The sequence below is a fragment of the Vulpes lagopus genome, chromosome 10 (assembly GCF_018345385.1).
Source record: "Vulpes lagopus strain Blue_001 chromosome 10, ASM1834538v1, whole genome shotgun sequence".
In the NCBI taxonomy this organism is placed as follows: domain Eukaryota; kingdom Metazoa; phylum Chordata; class Mammalia; order Carnivora; family Canidae; genus Vulpes; species Vulpes lagopus.
The window spans coordinates 91918100-91933954 of record NC_054833.1 but is presented as its reverse complement, the minus strand read 5'-3'; the positions used below and the strand labels follow the sequence as shown (position 1 = coordinate 91933954).

The 15855-nt window shown below is 44.2% G+C and overlaps 1 protein-coding gene across 3 annotated transcripts in view; it reads right to left on the bottom strand.

The window, feature by feature from the left end:
- Nucleotides 1–15855, bottom strand: part of KLHDC4 (kelch domain containing 4) — a 56671-nt gene that overhangs the window by 37074 nt on the left and 3742 nt on the right. For all 3 annotated transcript variants that reach the window (XM_041771430.1, XM_041771431.1, XM_041771432.1), the window contains exons 3-5: nucleotides 13300–13378; nucleotides 12485–12583; nucleotides 1494–1630 (exon numbers count right to left, since the gene is read on the bottom strand). In XM_041771430.1, coding sequence (XP_041627364.1) covers nucleotides 1494–1630; nucleotides 12485–12583; nucleotides 13300–13378 — 315 coding nt within the window. The remainder of the gene's footprint in view (nucleotides 1–1493; nucleotides 1631–12484; nucleotides 12584–13299; nucleotides 13379–15855) is intronic.

Sequence of the window (15855 nt, the reverse complement as noted above, 5' to 3'; positions counted from 1 at the left end):
ACCGCAAAGCAGCTCAGGACATTCCTGTAGCTGCCATGAGCACCAGGCCCCACTGAGCCATTGTCAGAGGGCAGTACTCTCTCATGGAGCCACGCACGGTCTCTCACCCATCTGTGAATTATGGACAAAAAGCTACTCAAACTGACAGAAATGACATAAAACTGACATAAAAATATGTTGAATCACTTCCCCAAAAATGGGCAAGCAGCAAATAACAATTGGGTTTTTAAAAAAACTAAAGCAAACCAATAGGAACAAAGCTGGCGTGCTCTGGGCCCAAATACTTTTTAAATTGAGGATGAATGACCAAGTTTTAATGTGTGCATAACAAAATCAATTTTTAACATGAAAATAATTGGATTGCTGTGCCTACCAAGACAATGAACCTTTACCAAGGCAAGTAAGAGAAAGGGAAATAAAGTCAGTACTCTGAAGCGCACATTAAGGCTCCCTGGTTGCCACTTCAGTAAGACACTTGTCAAGTCTTCCTCCAGTGGCCTCGCTGAGCCTGGGGGCTACAGACACCGTCCACACACACGCAGACTCGAAGGTGCAAACACCCCAGGCCCAGAGCTGATCGGATCTGGCCTCGACAGCCTGGCATCAGTCGTCTCCTAAAAGGCTCATCATCAAACAAGCCTCCAGGGTGTGACGTCTCTTCTGATGGAAGTCCTAGGACCCAAGAAGGGTTCTGCACCATGACTGAACTCTCCAATCCAGCCCTTGCTCCAGATGATGAAGCTCTGGTCTGCTGCTTTGACAGCAGAGACAGTACACAGGGATCATGGTGTGCAGAGCCCCTGCCACAGGGCGTGTGACCCCTGAAGAATAAAGCTAACTAACACTACTTTCTACCTGTCATTCAACGGTCATTCTTATGACATGCAGCTCTGACTGGCGGTGAATGTACAGTATGGATGTGACACACACTTTATCAATGTTATCGACAGTCAGAAATCAAGTACCAACAATGGCTGAGCCTGGTTTACTGAAGAGAAACATAAAAGCTTTCCCCACCCCACCTCCCTCTTACCAGCCCTGTTTTCTATGTCAATTAGGCCTAGCGAGAGCACTCCCTGTTGGTAAATACCAAGGGTCCATTGCCAGCAAGTTGAAACCCAGAGCCACCGCCCAGGGGATACACAGAGGCCCGGGAGGAGAACTGCACTCCAGATGCTCCATGCAGGTGATGAGGTTGGATGGGAAAACAGGCAGGGATACTGAGCTGCTCCCAGCAAGCCAGGCAATGCCTTCGACAAAGTCAGGCGGTCAGGTAGCTATCGCCAGGCTGGCTTCTCCTTGAAGGGTCTAGAGAAAAAGTTGAGCTCTTCCCTGACTTCAGTGACCAGCAAGAATGGTCACTCAAGGCCCTGCATTTGTGTTCCATGGGGCCCTGAAATTCAAACAGCTAGGACTGCATCACTGTGCATGCAGAATGCTGCCACAGGACAGGAGCCAAGCACCGAGGTGAGTCTCACTACCTAGCACCTTACCTTACTTGCTCCCAGGTCTTGGTGGCCAAATGCAGCACCCAGAGATCCTTGTAATGGTAGAATTGCTCTCCATCAGGAGAAGCAAACTCTCCTCCAAAGACCCACAGCTGTCCTCCACCCTGAGGCACCACCACAGCCTGTGAGAAGAAAGGGACAGGTCAGAGCAACCATGCACCTCTCAGCCAGCTCCACACCCACAAGATCCACCAGACCACCTCCCATGGTGGCTGCAGCCGGCGCTCACACTCAGTGATCACCTACCCCTGTGTCTGAGGAGAAGATTCCTCAAAAATCCTACAAATCAAACACCTACTACACATCCAGGTATTCCTAAGTTGCAAAATAGATTTAGACAACCCAGATCCTGTTAAAATGGACACAGTGGTATCAAAAGCTCAAATTAGATCTAACACAAACTGACAAAGTACTTTCTTTTTATTAAATATTTATAATACAGCTGTTTGCCTGCTTGCATTAATCCCTTCCCTAGTTGTTTGGCACAGCACACCTAAAACCTCACTAACAAATAAAACGTGCGTGTAATATGCAATGCTTATATAACATTTATCTTTAAAAGATTTAAGCACAACAGCAAAGGCAAGCAAAAGCAGTGAAAACAGCACCCTTGGGGCCACATACCCTGGAGTCTCTGGCAGTCCCACATCCATGGGGACAGGACAGAACAGAGCAGCACAGGGGCCAGGCTGACCAGGCACATGCAAAATCAGGCTTTTAAGACTGACATGGGCATATTTCAAAGTATGACTAGGCTCAGCAGAGCATCAAAGCTTTCAGAGAACAATGGTCCCCAGGCACATCTCATACGCCAATGCACCCAGCTGAGGATGGAGGCAAGTGAGGAGGGGAACTCAGGCTCACTTCACTTCACATGCCCTAGGTTACCACCTCAATGAGAATGAAGCAAGAGTACCCAGAACCCCAGAAATACAAGCAAGAAACACACAACTTTGGTCAGGCCACCTGGGGTGCCTACAGTGACCATGCAGTGGAGTTCTCCTTCAACCACTGGAAATGGTCTCCAGGGGGTAAGGACAATGCTCCGGATGCTAGACTGGGAATCACTGTGCTAGGTCCCCCACAAGAGGGAAGAAAGTCAAAGCATATGATTAAAAAGGCCTTCATAGAAAAGGGAAAATCTCGTGTACGGGAATATATTTTAGATAGACAAAATAAGAGTGCCTGCTACTCCGTATAAAACGACCCATACAGATGCAAATACAAGAAACATCGATTTGGAGAATTTTGTTTTTTAAAAGATTTTATTTATTTATTCACGAGAGACACACACACAGAGAGAGGCAGAGACATAGGAAGAGGGAGAAGCAGGCTCCATGCAGGGAGCCTGACGTGGGACTCGATCCCGGGACTCCAGGATCACGCCCTGAGCCGAAGGCAGGTGCTAAACCGCTGAGCCATCCAGAGATCCCAATTTGGAGGATTTTAAAGGCAATTTCTAGACAGTCTGGTCCAGGGCTTTGGAGCTTTGGGTTGGACACTTTGGTGGAGTAAACTCATCTCCAAACAAAAGCTTAAGCGTAGACTAAAGGTGGTAAAAGTGAAACTGGAGACCCCTGCCCAGAACCTGCGCCCCTTTTCCCTGAGGACACTCAGATCCCGCGCCCACACCTCATTTCGGAAAGACTGGCCTCTCTTGTAATTTTGCTGAAGGCTACATGGGAAGCACCCACGACCACCTGAACCCATCAGAGCCACGCATCCCACTGGCTGCCCAGTAAGAGTCCTGATCACTGGATATATTGTTCGATGACACACCACCTGGTAGGCAGCATGATTTCAAGGTCATTTGTGATTTGACGGTTTTACAGTGAGGTGAGCTTACCTGTAAACTATGTGTCTGAAGGGACAGACTTCACAGAAATGATTTCTGCAAGCCCCCTGCAAACCCAGGCTATGATGCTCACCCAGATCACAGCAAGCACAGAGCAGATGCCAGGCCAGTCTACCTGGGATCACCAGCTATGGTACGCAGCAATGAAGGAGCCACACAAGCATGTACTTTACACAAAAGGGGTGGGAGACAGGAAAAGCAGAAGGGCCCTCTTGCCCAGGAGATCAGAAGTGGTTGCCATGCAAGCAGGTGGAGTGGCTGGGTAGGGGAACTAGGTCAGGGCCATTGGGCCCTCACAAAATCCCGAGAAAGTGTGTACTGAGTGGGTCGGGCAGTGGGTCACAGGAGGCTCTTTCCCAGGGTACCCGCGGAGTACCCCAGAGCTCCTGTCACAATGCATGTCTTTACTCCTGCCTGGCGCCTATGAATGCTGCAGAACTATGGCGCTGTCACCGATGCCACTCCTGCACTAGACTAAACTGAGGGGTCCTGGTGGCATAGTTAGGGTGGCAGGGGCCCCATCCACTCCCATTTATAGTCAGTTTCATATGCACTGTCTCAGCACAAATGACTACCTACAGAGACAAGCCAGTCTCCCATCACTCTATAACACCAGTCCATCTATGGGAAGACACTGATGGTTTCAAATCATTAAAGCAGATGGGATGATTAGCTGAGGCTGATATCTAACAATTTTCTGAGTTCAGTGAAGTGGTACATTCATGCCATGCAACACAATGGCATTCTGAGATACTACATTATGGAAGGCTAAGTGTTATACATGCACACATAGTACATGTGTATGTACCAGTGTGTAATCCAACTAACATGAAATACAACTGTGCAGAAATAGGGATTACATGTTTAGACAGAGATGCAAAAATACAAATTAGTAGTTCTGGAAAAGACAATGGACTTGCTTTCCTTTTAATTCTTTTCATTTTTTCATAATGAATATTTATTACTTACATAATCAGTTTTTCAGTCTTTTTTTTTCCCCAAGATCTATTTGAGAAAGTGTGCATGAGCATGCGGTAGAGGGAAAAAAAACCCTAAGCAGACAGCCTGCTGAGCAGAGCCCATTGTGGAGCTCGATCCCATCATCCCTGAGATCATGACAAGAGCCAAAACCAAGAGTCAGACACTTAGCCGACCATGAGAAGTAGGCGTTCCAGTTTTTTCAGTCATTCTTAAAAAATGAAGTCAAACTCCAGGCAAGAAGATGACTGTAAGGCAAAGCATACCATCCTGCACTTAATTGCAACAGCAGGCCCAGTGAGGGGAGAACTGTGGGGGCTGCACGAAGGTGGGTCCACAGTCAGTGACCTCAGAACTGCATCTAACCTACTCTTTAAAGACTGAACACCAACAAAAAAGTTACCATACTAGTCCTGAGAAGGCTAAAGCTGTAAGAAGACAGGTATAAACCCTGCACTCCTGACCAGGAGGGAATAACCCGCAACTCACTAGCCCTCCCTCCATCAACAAGGAGAACACTGGACAGAATCCATGAAGCAGCTACAATCAGACAACAGGAAGTGTGAGCCTATACTCCCAAGAGGTGGCAAATGAAAAGAACAAGCCCTTCAACTCTAGAGGCACTTTCTGCACCCTGATGCAGGGAAATGCGCCCAACAGAGCGGGGTGGGGGGGGGGGGGGGTTCTTGCTGAGCTGAGAAGACAAAGGTCAGAGGTCAGGGATGCTGAGGGATTCTGGAATTTGCAGGGCAGAGTACTAGAGAGAAAGCACCCTGCAAATCCACACAGAGGTCCCACTAGAGCCTTTGAACACAGAGCTGCACAACTTCAGGGCAAGACCACAGGAGGCTGGGCTGACACCCGCCAGGGCAAACCTGAAAGCCTAACAACAACCCCAGCTTACAAGTGCCTTGGAGACCAGCAAGTACCAACTAGACAGATTGAAAAGTGTTACTGAACACCTAGGGCATTTGGTGGAGAACTCTGAGAGGTCATATAGGGCTAAACCATCCAGAGGGAAAGCCTCAAAAGAATCAAGGGTGATCTGCAGGTGACTAAAATGCCTGCCAGGACAAATCTCATCATTCATTGATAGATGAGAAAAAAATCCAGACCATCAACAGGCAGCATTCACAAATCTAGCCAGGTGCTGCTGAGTGGCAGGAGCACCATTTGGCATCTAACCAGCATCTAATCATACATTCCTAGGGGGAAAATATGACCCATTAGAAGAAGAAAGGTCAGTGAGCAGAAAGAGACCCAGAAATGAGAGGAGAGAATTAGTATATGAGGACTTGAGAACAGTTATAAATATGCCCAAAGATTTAAAGGAAAACGTGAACATAATAAATAGACATGGGAATGGCTACCAAAAATCAAACAACTTGGGACTCCTGGGTGGCTCAGCGGTTGAGTGTCTGCTTTTGGCTCAGAGCGTGATCCCAGGGTCTGGGATTGAGTCCCGCATCAGGCTCCTCAGGGGAGCCTGCTTCTCCAACTCTTCCTGTGTCTCTGCCCCTTTCTCTGTGTCTCTCATAAATAAGTAAATAAAATCTTAAAAAAAAAAAAAAAATCAAACAACCTCTAGCGTGAGAAACATGATCTGTAAAATGAAAAATGCACAAGTTCACAATACATCCACTGTGAAAGGCAATAACAACTACCCAAAATGAAGCCAAAAAAGAAAAAGACTGCAAGGAAAAAAAAAGGATTTATTGCCTTTTGGACAATATTAGACCGTCTAACATACATCTAACTGGACTCCCAGAAAACCACAATGGTACCTCAAAACCAATGCTAAAATGCCAAAGGTAAAGAGAGAATCATTTAAGCAGCCTTAGAGGAGGAAACAGACATTAAATACAGAACAAAGATTAAAAATCACCAGTAAACTCTCACTAGAACAGTGTAAGCCAGAAAACGGAGTATCTTTCAAGTGCTGTCAGTCAGGAATTCTGTATAATCACATTATATATAATGGACAAAGGCCTGGGAAGCTCCGTTGTTTAAGTGTCTGACTCTTGATTTCAGCTCAGGTCTCGATAGCAGGCTCATGAGTTCAAGCCCTACGCCCAGCATGGAGCCTACTTAAGAATGAATGAATAAGTGTAAGACAAATACACCAATTAAAAGCAACAACTGTCACACTGGATAATAAAACAAGACCTGACTAGGAAAACCTGGAAGGCTCAGCAATTGAGTGTCTGCCTTTGGCTCAGGGTGTGATCCCAGGTCTGAGGATTGAGTCCCGCATTGGGCTCCCTGTAGGGAACCTGCTTCTCCCTCCGCCTGTGTCTCTGTCTCTCTCTTGCTCTCTCGTGAGTAAATAAATAAAATCTTTTAAAAAAAACAAGACCCGACTCAAGTGGTGTTCCTAAAAGTTGCACACTTTAAACATAAAGACACAAATGAACATAAGAGGATGAAAAAAGATACACCATGTAAACACTAATCCTAAGAAACATGAGGTGGCTGTGCAAAAGCAGACAAAGTAAACGTCAGGAGATTAGCAGAAATGAATTCAGCAAGGATAGGGAGGATGTGAACACTATCTGCCAACCTGACCCAATCAGTGCCCCACACCCAACTACTAGAGACCCTACGTTCTACAAAACACACCAAAGACGTACCAAGATAGGTATGTTAGGCCACAGCTTTAGTCTCAAAAAAAAAAAAAAATTTAAGATTTTATGTATTTATTCATGAGACATATATAGAGAGAGGCTGAGATACAGGCAGAGGGAGAAACAGGCTCCCTGAGGGGAGTGATGCAGGACTCGGTCACAGGACCCCAGGATAATGGCCTGAGCAGAAGGCAGATGCCCAACTGCTGAGCCACTCAGGCATCCTCAAGTCTCGAAAATTTTAAAAGGACTGAAATCATGCATTAGAAATGATGAACAAAAAGAAACCCAGGAAATCCCCAAATATTTGTAAATTAACACCCTTCTAACACATGTAACACATGGGTCAAATAAGACAGCCACAAGCAAATCAGATCACTTCAATCTGAATAATAAAATACAACAAAATTTGTGGGGTGCAGCTCAAGTACAGTCTAGAGGGAAATGTTTGTATTAGATGCTTGAATTGCTTGTATTAGAAAAGAAGATTTAAAATAAATGATCAGGGCAGCCTGGGTGGCTCAGTGGTTTAGCGCCGCCTTCAGCCCAGGGCCCCATGCTGGAGACCCAGGATCAAGTTCCATGCTGGGCTCCCTGCATGGAGCCTGCTTCTCCCTCTGCCTGTGTCTCTCCCTCTCTCTCTCTCTCTCTCTCTCTCTCTCTCTCTCTCTCTCTGTCTCTCATGAATACATGGATGGAATCTTTAAAAAATAATAATAATAAATAAATAAAATATCTACATTTCCACCTTAAGAAGCTAGAAAAGGCAAATTAAGCCCAAAATGAAAGGAAACAATAAATAGAAATTAAAAAAAAATGTATAAACATTTAGATAAATGTATAAATAGAAAAAAAATCAGTGAACCCAATGTCAAGAAAATAGGAAAAATTATATAGAAATACTTGAATTAAACACAACTTCCGTTTGGGATCCAGTGTTGAGATTTTTGAGTCACACAGACCTTTTTTCACCTTTTAAGAATGATTTTTAAACTACTACATGAGAAGTACTAGGCAAATTACTTTCCTGTCAACTTCAAACCACACCCATTTTTCAAAGATTAGAAGGCATTTTAACCACCTAACACAACCCCAGTCATCCAATAAAATTAGGAAATTCAAGTCAAAGAAATCAAGCAAAGGGCAAGCCACAAGTGTGCTGCTCACACAGCAACATCAGACACACCCAGGGGTCCTTTACCTCCCATTCACATCAATACAAAGCAATGCCCCAGAGAGAAGTCTTTCGAATGTACCAAAGATGAATTATGATAAGTTACACCTATACGTCCTGCTAAATTATTTTTTTTAGGTTCTTAAAGAAATCTATAAAAAAAAGAAAATCTCCCTTTACTTGCCTTCCAAAAAGATGAAGAAAATGATTTTAGAGTAAACTAAATTCATCTTTTTCCCCCTTCTGCAAAAGAAAGCACATGAATTTCACTTCTGATGGCACTCTGCTTTGTAGCATTATTGATGCTGCTTAAACTGAAACACCTTTAATAGTATATTCTCTGGGAAACTAGTTTGCCTGTACTGAAATGCACGGCAAAGAAGTCATACTACAGTAGAAATACACCCTCAACAAGGTGATGTTTTACAAGTCATTTCAAGTCACCTGCCCCAAATATTTTTAACCAACTATCTGTGAGTAAAAAGCAACATACAGCTCTGTATCAAAGTAATTAAGAAAAAAATGAAAAAAGAAAAGCTTCTTGGCTATGGAAAGAATAAGGAATGAAGTGATTCATTTGGGAATTAGCAATAGGATCTTACAACTCCAACTCAAAAGTTTCAGTCTCATCCAAGTTAAATTTCCAATTACTTCTCTATTCCGTAACTATAAAGCAAGTGGAAAGGAAGGTGGTAAGAAAGAGATCTAATCCAGGTCATGGATCTGTGCCGAATTTCTCCAAGAACTTATCAAGGTCACTGTCAGTTAAAGGTGATCTCAGGCTAAACACACAATACTCTAAAACATCCTGCTGCAGAAGAAAAAATTATTTGCTAAAAGATATCTATAAAATGCACGTTCACTTCAAAACCTAACACAAAAATACGTTATGGTCCAATAAAGAGATCTTAAAGAGTTTACTTTTTAAAAAGAAGTCTGTAAGCACTAACAAAATGACCCCCTATGATATCCTAAGATAAGGATTTTTCAATTTATCAAGGCATGGGCAGGATCATCCGGTAGCTTCTCAGGAGAGGTCTGGCCAGATTGGGCAGGAAAGCAAGGTGACTGGGCTGGAGGCTGGAAGAGTCCCTACTCTATGAGTTTATACCCCTGGCCCTCTCCTGAGTGACTGGCTCATATACTCGGGAAATAAAGCAATAAAATGCAAACAGTAAGTAATATATATACATATAAAAAATATATGTAAAATACATAAATATAAAAATATATAAAACATATATAATATATATAAAATATACAAATATATGTAAAACATATATAAGTATATAAACACATTTATATATATATTTTATATATATATATATATATATATATATATATATATATATATATATTCGTGCATACACACATAGCAGTTTTAAAGTAGCTGTTGAACCAACAAGCAGACCTAATGAAGACATAGCAGGGCCCAGTGACCAGGGGACAAGGCACAGCAGCACCACTCCAGAGGTGAGGTGAGACTGGCCTATCCCATGAGGCTGTGGGCCTCCCAGGCACCTGGGTCTGCTTGCTGTTGCATTAACTGGAATAAAGTCACATCTGGAAAACCCTAAGATCCCCACTCTCCCTCCAAATGCCAAAAAAAGCCCATCAGAATCTAAAGTAATAGACTCTGAACAGATCTGACAGCAGCTTCAGCCCTGTGTAAGTGGAATCCGAAAAACACATGATGCCATCAGAACTGGAAAAAATACAAACTACGGGATCTCATCAGGAAAGGCAAATTTGTCTTTTTTGTCACCATGTCCCAGCCCCAGAAGGGGGCCACAAATGTAAAAGATGCCTCGTGTTTCCTAAGGGAGCAACCCAGGACCCATGCTAACCCTGCTCAGGTGGACCGAGATGTAGCCATTATTCAAACAGAGGCTGACACTTTTCTTTTTTTTTAAAGATTTGATTTATTTATTCATGAGAGACACAGAGGCAGAGACACAGACAGAGGGAAAAGCAGGCTCCACGCGGGACCCTGATGTGGACCTCAATCCCAGGACCCCAGGATCACGCCCTGAGCCAAAGGCAGACGCTCAACCGCTGAGCTACCCAGGTGTCCTGGAGGCTGACACTTTCCATAGCACCAATGGACTATCATGGGATTCTGCATATCTCACGAATAAAGACTTCCTATATATTAACCTGTCTCCAGAAACTATTTACTGCTCAGTAATGCACCAGGCTGACAAGAACACAGAAGACATGTTTTTAAACATCAACTGTTTTCTACTATAGGAGAGAAATTTTTTTTTTCATATTTTAGTTACTATGTTGGGGGAAACCATCCAGGGATCAAGAAGATATGATCTCATGACTATTGCCTCCTCATCACCCATCCTGGAGTTCTCAAAGTTGTTCATTCCAGTTCTTCTCCTGCTGGTGGCAGCATCCTCACAGTTCAGGCAGAGGCCTGTGAATGTGCCTCTCTCCCAGGAAACCGGGTAGAGAGGAGCAAGCTGCTGAGGCCTGCACACATCCGGCCACACATCCGGCCATACACTCAGCAGGCGCCACAGCCCTTTCCTTTCTCCCACTGTGCTGTGTTCTTGAAGAAAAGCCATCTCAATTTTCCAATTACACACTAAAATCAACTTCACCCCCTAAAACTCCAGGATCTAGGGGGAAAGAAAGAATGGTGTACAAGTAGGCTTCCTCTTTCCACCCCGCTGTGCCCCAGTTAAAGAGAAGATATAGAACATGACCTCTGATGTCACACTGAACCAGTCTATAAGAAGGAAGGTTTTAGGTCTCAGAATTCAATGTCATAGAATCTGGACTGTAATGACTTTCAGACAAAAGACTTTATAACTAATTTTCTGTTTCCTGTGGCTCTGATTCATTGTGAAATTCAGCGAAAACAGCGAACCAACCTTAACTACAAAGATATTATTAAGTCCCAGACTAGCAAAGTCCTCCTAAGGCATGCATATGAATCAGAGCCTCCTGAACACCCTGGCAAAATAACTGCGTTTAAAAATCATGACACTAATTCCTCAAGGACACAGTTAAAGACTGTGATTAAGACGGTTAAGAAAATAAACTCAAAAGAAGTTCCTGAGCCCATATCACGTGACGTGGGCACAGAGCGGGACTCTCCATCGAAACATGAGCAATTCTTGGGGTCCAGGAATCAGTGAGGCATCTGGAGGGCTGGGTACATGGAGAGATCACAGCTGGGACAGGTCAAGCTTGTCCTCAGCCTGGAAGCCTAGGACAGGTCACACATTCTCAAGAACTGGGGCAGTCTCTGGTGAATGGATCAAACTTCTCAAGATCCATTATTTATTAAAATCCAAGCTTTACTAAGATCTGACTGCTAAACCTGAAAGTACATCCTTCTTTTCTACAAGAAGCAATCCAGGGCAGCCCCCGTGGCGCAGCGGTTTAGCGCCACCTGCAGCCTGGGGTGTAATCCTGGAGACCCAGGATCAAGTCCCATGTCGGGCTCCCTGCATGGAGCCTGCTTCTCCCTCTACCTGTGTCTCTGCCTCTCTCTCTCTCTCTCTCTGTGTCTCTATGAATAAATAAAATCTTAAAAAAAAAAAAAAGCAATCCAAATGCCTGCAAGTCTCTATGTGCACAATACATTCATACAATCCAGGCAGACAGGTCCCACTCTCAGACCCAATTTCAGATCAGCAGGCTACCCGTGAGCAGAGGATTAGAGAAAGGACTCCCACATACCATGGAGGGAAGCCTTACTCACACCATGGCAGGCTCATATGATCCTCTTTCTCCACACTGAAAAGTTATCACTCATTCAAATTATTTTTTGTGCCCTGACAGCGTTCCAAGTAAGAGGTTAGGATAATGAGCAAGACAGACCAAGGGCCCGTCTTCGTGGAGTTACAGAACAGGATAGGAGTAGCAGCTCTGACTGAGCTCCCCGGGGTGAGCAGACACCAGTCGACAACATGCTGATGTCCTCACCCTTCACTATCTTTGGTTATGACCCATTTCGTTCCTCAAGAACCCCCTTTGAACATTCCGTTTCTCCCAAGGAAGTCCTCTCTCCAGCCACCAGGTTTGCAGCCTGCGGGAGCCTCTCACCCCTACGGAGGAGGGTTCTGCTGTATGGCTGCTGCATGCAAGGCACCACATGAGGTATATTTACCTGGATTCAGGCCACCTGGAGAAGGTGTTCATCCCTGTCTCAAAGTGAAGATACTGAAGAGCAAGAAGCTTAGCACTGCATCCAGGTCAGTGACAGCAAGTGCGGCCATGTGTAAGTCCCCACCTTCTGTACTAGGCCACCTCTTGTCTACAAACTCCACAAGCAGCTAATAGAACCCTCACAGGTGAAGAGGGGGTGGTCAACACTGACACATACCTGATGAGCACAGCGCCTTGGAGGTGGGTTGGGGATCTCTACTTTGGTCCAGGTGTCCTTCTTGATATTGTAAACGTACAGTTCATTATATACAAATGTCTGCAAAAAGGAAGAGGGACTTTAGGTCATGAATGACACCTCCACGCAGGTGACAATAAGTGGGAAGCGGGATCTCAATCACTTGGGAAATAGCTTTCCCCAGGAAACAGGTTTCCTAAAGCCATATATACCCATGCCAGAAGCCTGCAGCTGGGCCCCTTGGATCCTTTGAGATAAAAAAAGCTACCTGCCCGCCATACCTATTAGCACTTAAGATACCAAGGCCTTTGCTGCTCGGCAAATCATTGCTCAAAGTCAAGCCTGGTTTTTAAATGCATGAAAACTCAGAGTGGAAGACAAACACATGAAGTCAAACTCACAGGGATCTTGAGCATGGAGGGAAGGTGAACTCATGCTTTTATAAGTGTTTCATACATAATTCTGAAATACAAGTCTTTCTAGCCTGCTCAAAAATGAAAATTAGCTCTACAATTTATCAGCACTTTCTGACCTGATTCAAAACAACTTTGAAACCCACCATGAGCATGAACAATCAACACAAATGAGCAACATGCTGGTCAATCTCAAGCAAGCATTAAGAGTGACCCTTAAGGTCACTAAAGGATCCTGGTGACTTCTCAAGGACTAAGTGGGATACCAGTCTGAAAGCTCAGGAGGTGGTCCAATGCATATTTGTTATCACTGCTTTAAACTAATTTTACTCAAAATAAGACCCATGGAAATTTGAAGGGAAAAGAAAAAAATATATACTTTACTTTTTGGCCATTGAAATATTCACCTCCGAAAAGGATTAACTCATCTTTCTCAGGATGAGCAGAGAGTGAGGCATGTAACCTACAAGAGACAGAAGCAGCAATTCAACACGCAATCCAGCCATGTGATGCCCAGCTGAGAGCCGGCCTCCCTTCCACCAGGGTGCTGTATCACATCCCCAAACTTCTGTGAAAGGGAAACCTGGCACTGGGAACAGAAGCTAAGGCCTCCAACCCTTTAAGTCAACCTCATGGCCAAAATACTAGTCTCTCAGGAGGGCCCTGGATCTGGGTGACTCACACAGTGTTTGGCTAAAAACCATCAGGCAGTGATGTGTCTAGGTGCTCCTAACTTAAATGCCAGATTTCCCAGAGCTGATCTATTTTACAGGTTGATCCACTTAAATCACAATCAAGACTGTTCTAAAAAGACCAGTTCTTAAGCATTTCTATCTGTATCCAGATAGCTTACACCTAAAAAATGCAAATAACGTTCTACTTACACCAAATATAAGAACAAGAAAACTATAAATACATGTGAATCATCTCTGGAGAAAGTAAGACAGTGAAGGGGGTGGGAGGGTAGGACAAGCAATTGGTGGATTTAAAATCCCCTCAAGCAGCCTTCCCCAGGGAGTATAGGCTAAAAGTAATTCCAAAAGATATTTCATAAAGGAAGACAAAAGCTTCAAAGTCAGGTAAGTCTGAGAAATCAGACAACTCTATTTTTCTCTTGGGCATTTACTGTACACAAAAACATTCTATAGGTTTAGAAAGTTTGCAGGAAAGAAACCAGTGTGATAAAACAGGACTAAGCTGGGGCGCCTGGCTGGCTCAGTGGGTTGAGTGCCTGACTCCTGATTGTATCTCAGGTTATGATCTTAAGATTGTGAGACTGAGCCCCATGCTCAGCGGGGAGTCTGCTTGAGATTCTTTCCCCCTCTCCCTACTTTAAAAAAATAAAAAAAAAATTTTTTTAATTAAAAAAAAAATAGGACTACGCTGTGGAAAACAGTCCACAGTTAAACACAGAATTAGCACATAAACCAGCAATTCTGCTTCTAGGTACATGCCAAAGAAATGTGAAAACAGGGACTGGAATAGACACCTGCATGCCAACATTTGTGACAGCGTTACTTACACAGGCCCCAAGGTGGAAACAACCCAAGAGTCCATCAACAGATGAATGTGGTGCATCCATACGATTGAATATTATTCAGTCTTAAAAAGGAATGGAGTTCCGATTCATGCTACGACACGGATGAGCCATAAGGACATTACATTAAGTGAAAGAAGCCAGACACAAAAGGACAGCTGCTGTGTGACTCTACTTATATGAAATATCTAAAACAGCCAAATCATGGGGATCCCTGGGTGGCTCATCTGTTTAGTGCCAGCCTTTGGCCCAGGGCATGATCCTGGAGACCTGGGATGGAGTCCCACACCGGGCTCCCCAAATGGAGCCTGCTTCTCCCTCTGCCTGTGTCTCTGCCTCTCTATCTCTCTGTGTCTCTCATGAACAAATAAAATCTTAAAAAAAAAAAGTAAAAAAAAACAAACAAACAGGCAAATAAAAAAACTAGAGAGCAGAGGTCACCAGAGGCTATTAGGAGGGGAATGGGGAGTGATAGCTCATGAGCCCAGAGCTCTTATGTGGGGTGATTAAAATTTCTGTTAATAAATTGTTACAAAGCACCATGAACATAAGGAACCCCAGTGAGCTGCACTATTAAAAATGGTTAAAATAGGAAAATCTAAATTAGATATATTTTACTGGGCAGCTCCAGTGGTTCAGCGGTTTAGCGCCGCCTTCAGCCCAGGGGGTGATCCTGGAGACCGGGGATCAAGTCCCATGTCGGGCTCCCTGCATGGAGCCTGCTTCTCCCTCTGCCTGTGTCTCTGCCTCTCTCTCTGTCTCTCACGAATAAATGGATAAAATCTTTAAAAAAAAGATTTTTTAAAGATTGAATAAATGGATAAAATCTTTTAAAAAAAGATATATTTTACTACAATTTTTAAATAAATATCAAAGGGAAACCAGTTGTTTCCCAAAGTTCTTTAACCCCCAATCTTTTTTTTTTTTTTTTTTTAAGATTTTATTTATTTAATCATGAGAGACACACAGAGAGAGGTAGACAGGCAGAGAGAGAAGCAGGCTCCATGCAGGGAGCCTGATGTGGGACTCGATCCTGGCACTCCGGGATCATGCACTGAGCCGAAGGCAGGCACTCAACCACTGAGCCACCCAGGCGTCCCCCTCTCCAATCTTATTTTCACTTAACACCTATTAAAATTTTCTGTGGGAAAGTAATAAGCACAGCCAGGAAACAGCAATCCAGATCAGGCCCAGAGCCACCAGAGTCCCCTGCAAGGTCCCCACAGCCCACACCACCTCTATCCCACACACAGGCGCCCTGAGGCACTGATGCACCTGGGTGTACGGGCCTTACTTCGCCATTAAGTTAGATCACAGCCAATACCTGGGGATACGCACACTCACAAAACTCAGTAATTTTCATGGTTTCTCCTATAACATGATGGAGGAGGAGGAGGCGAGAG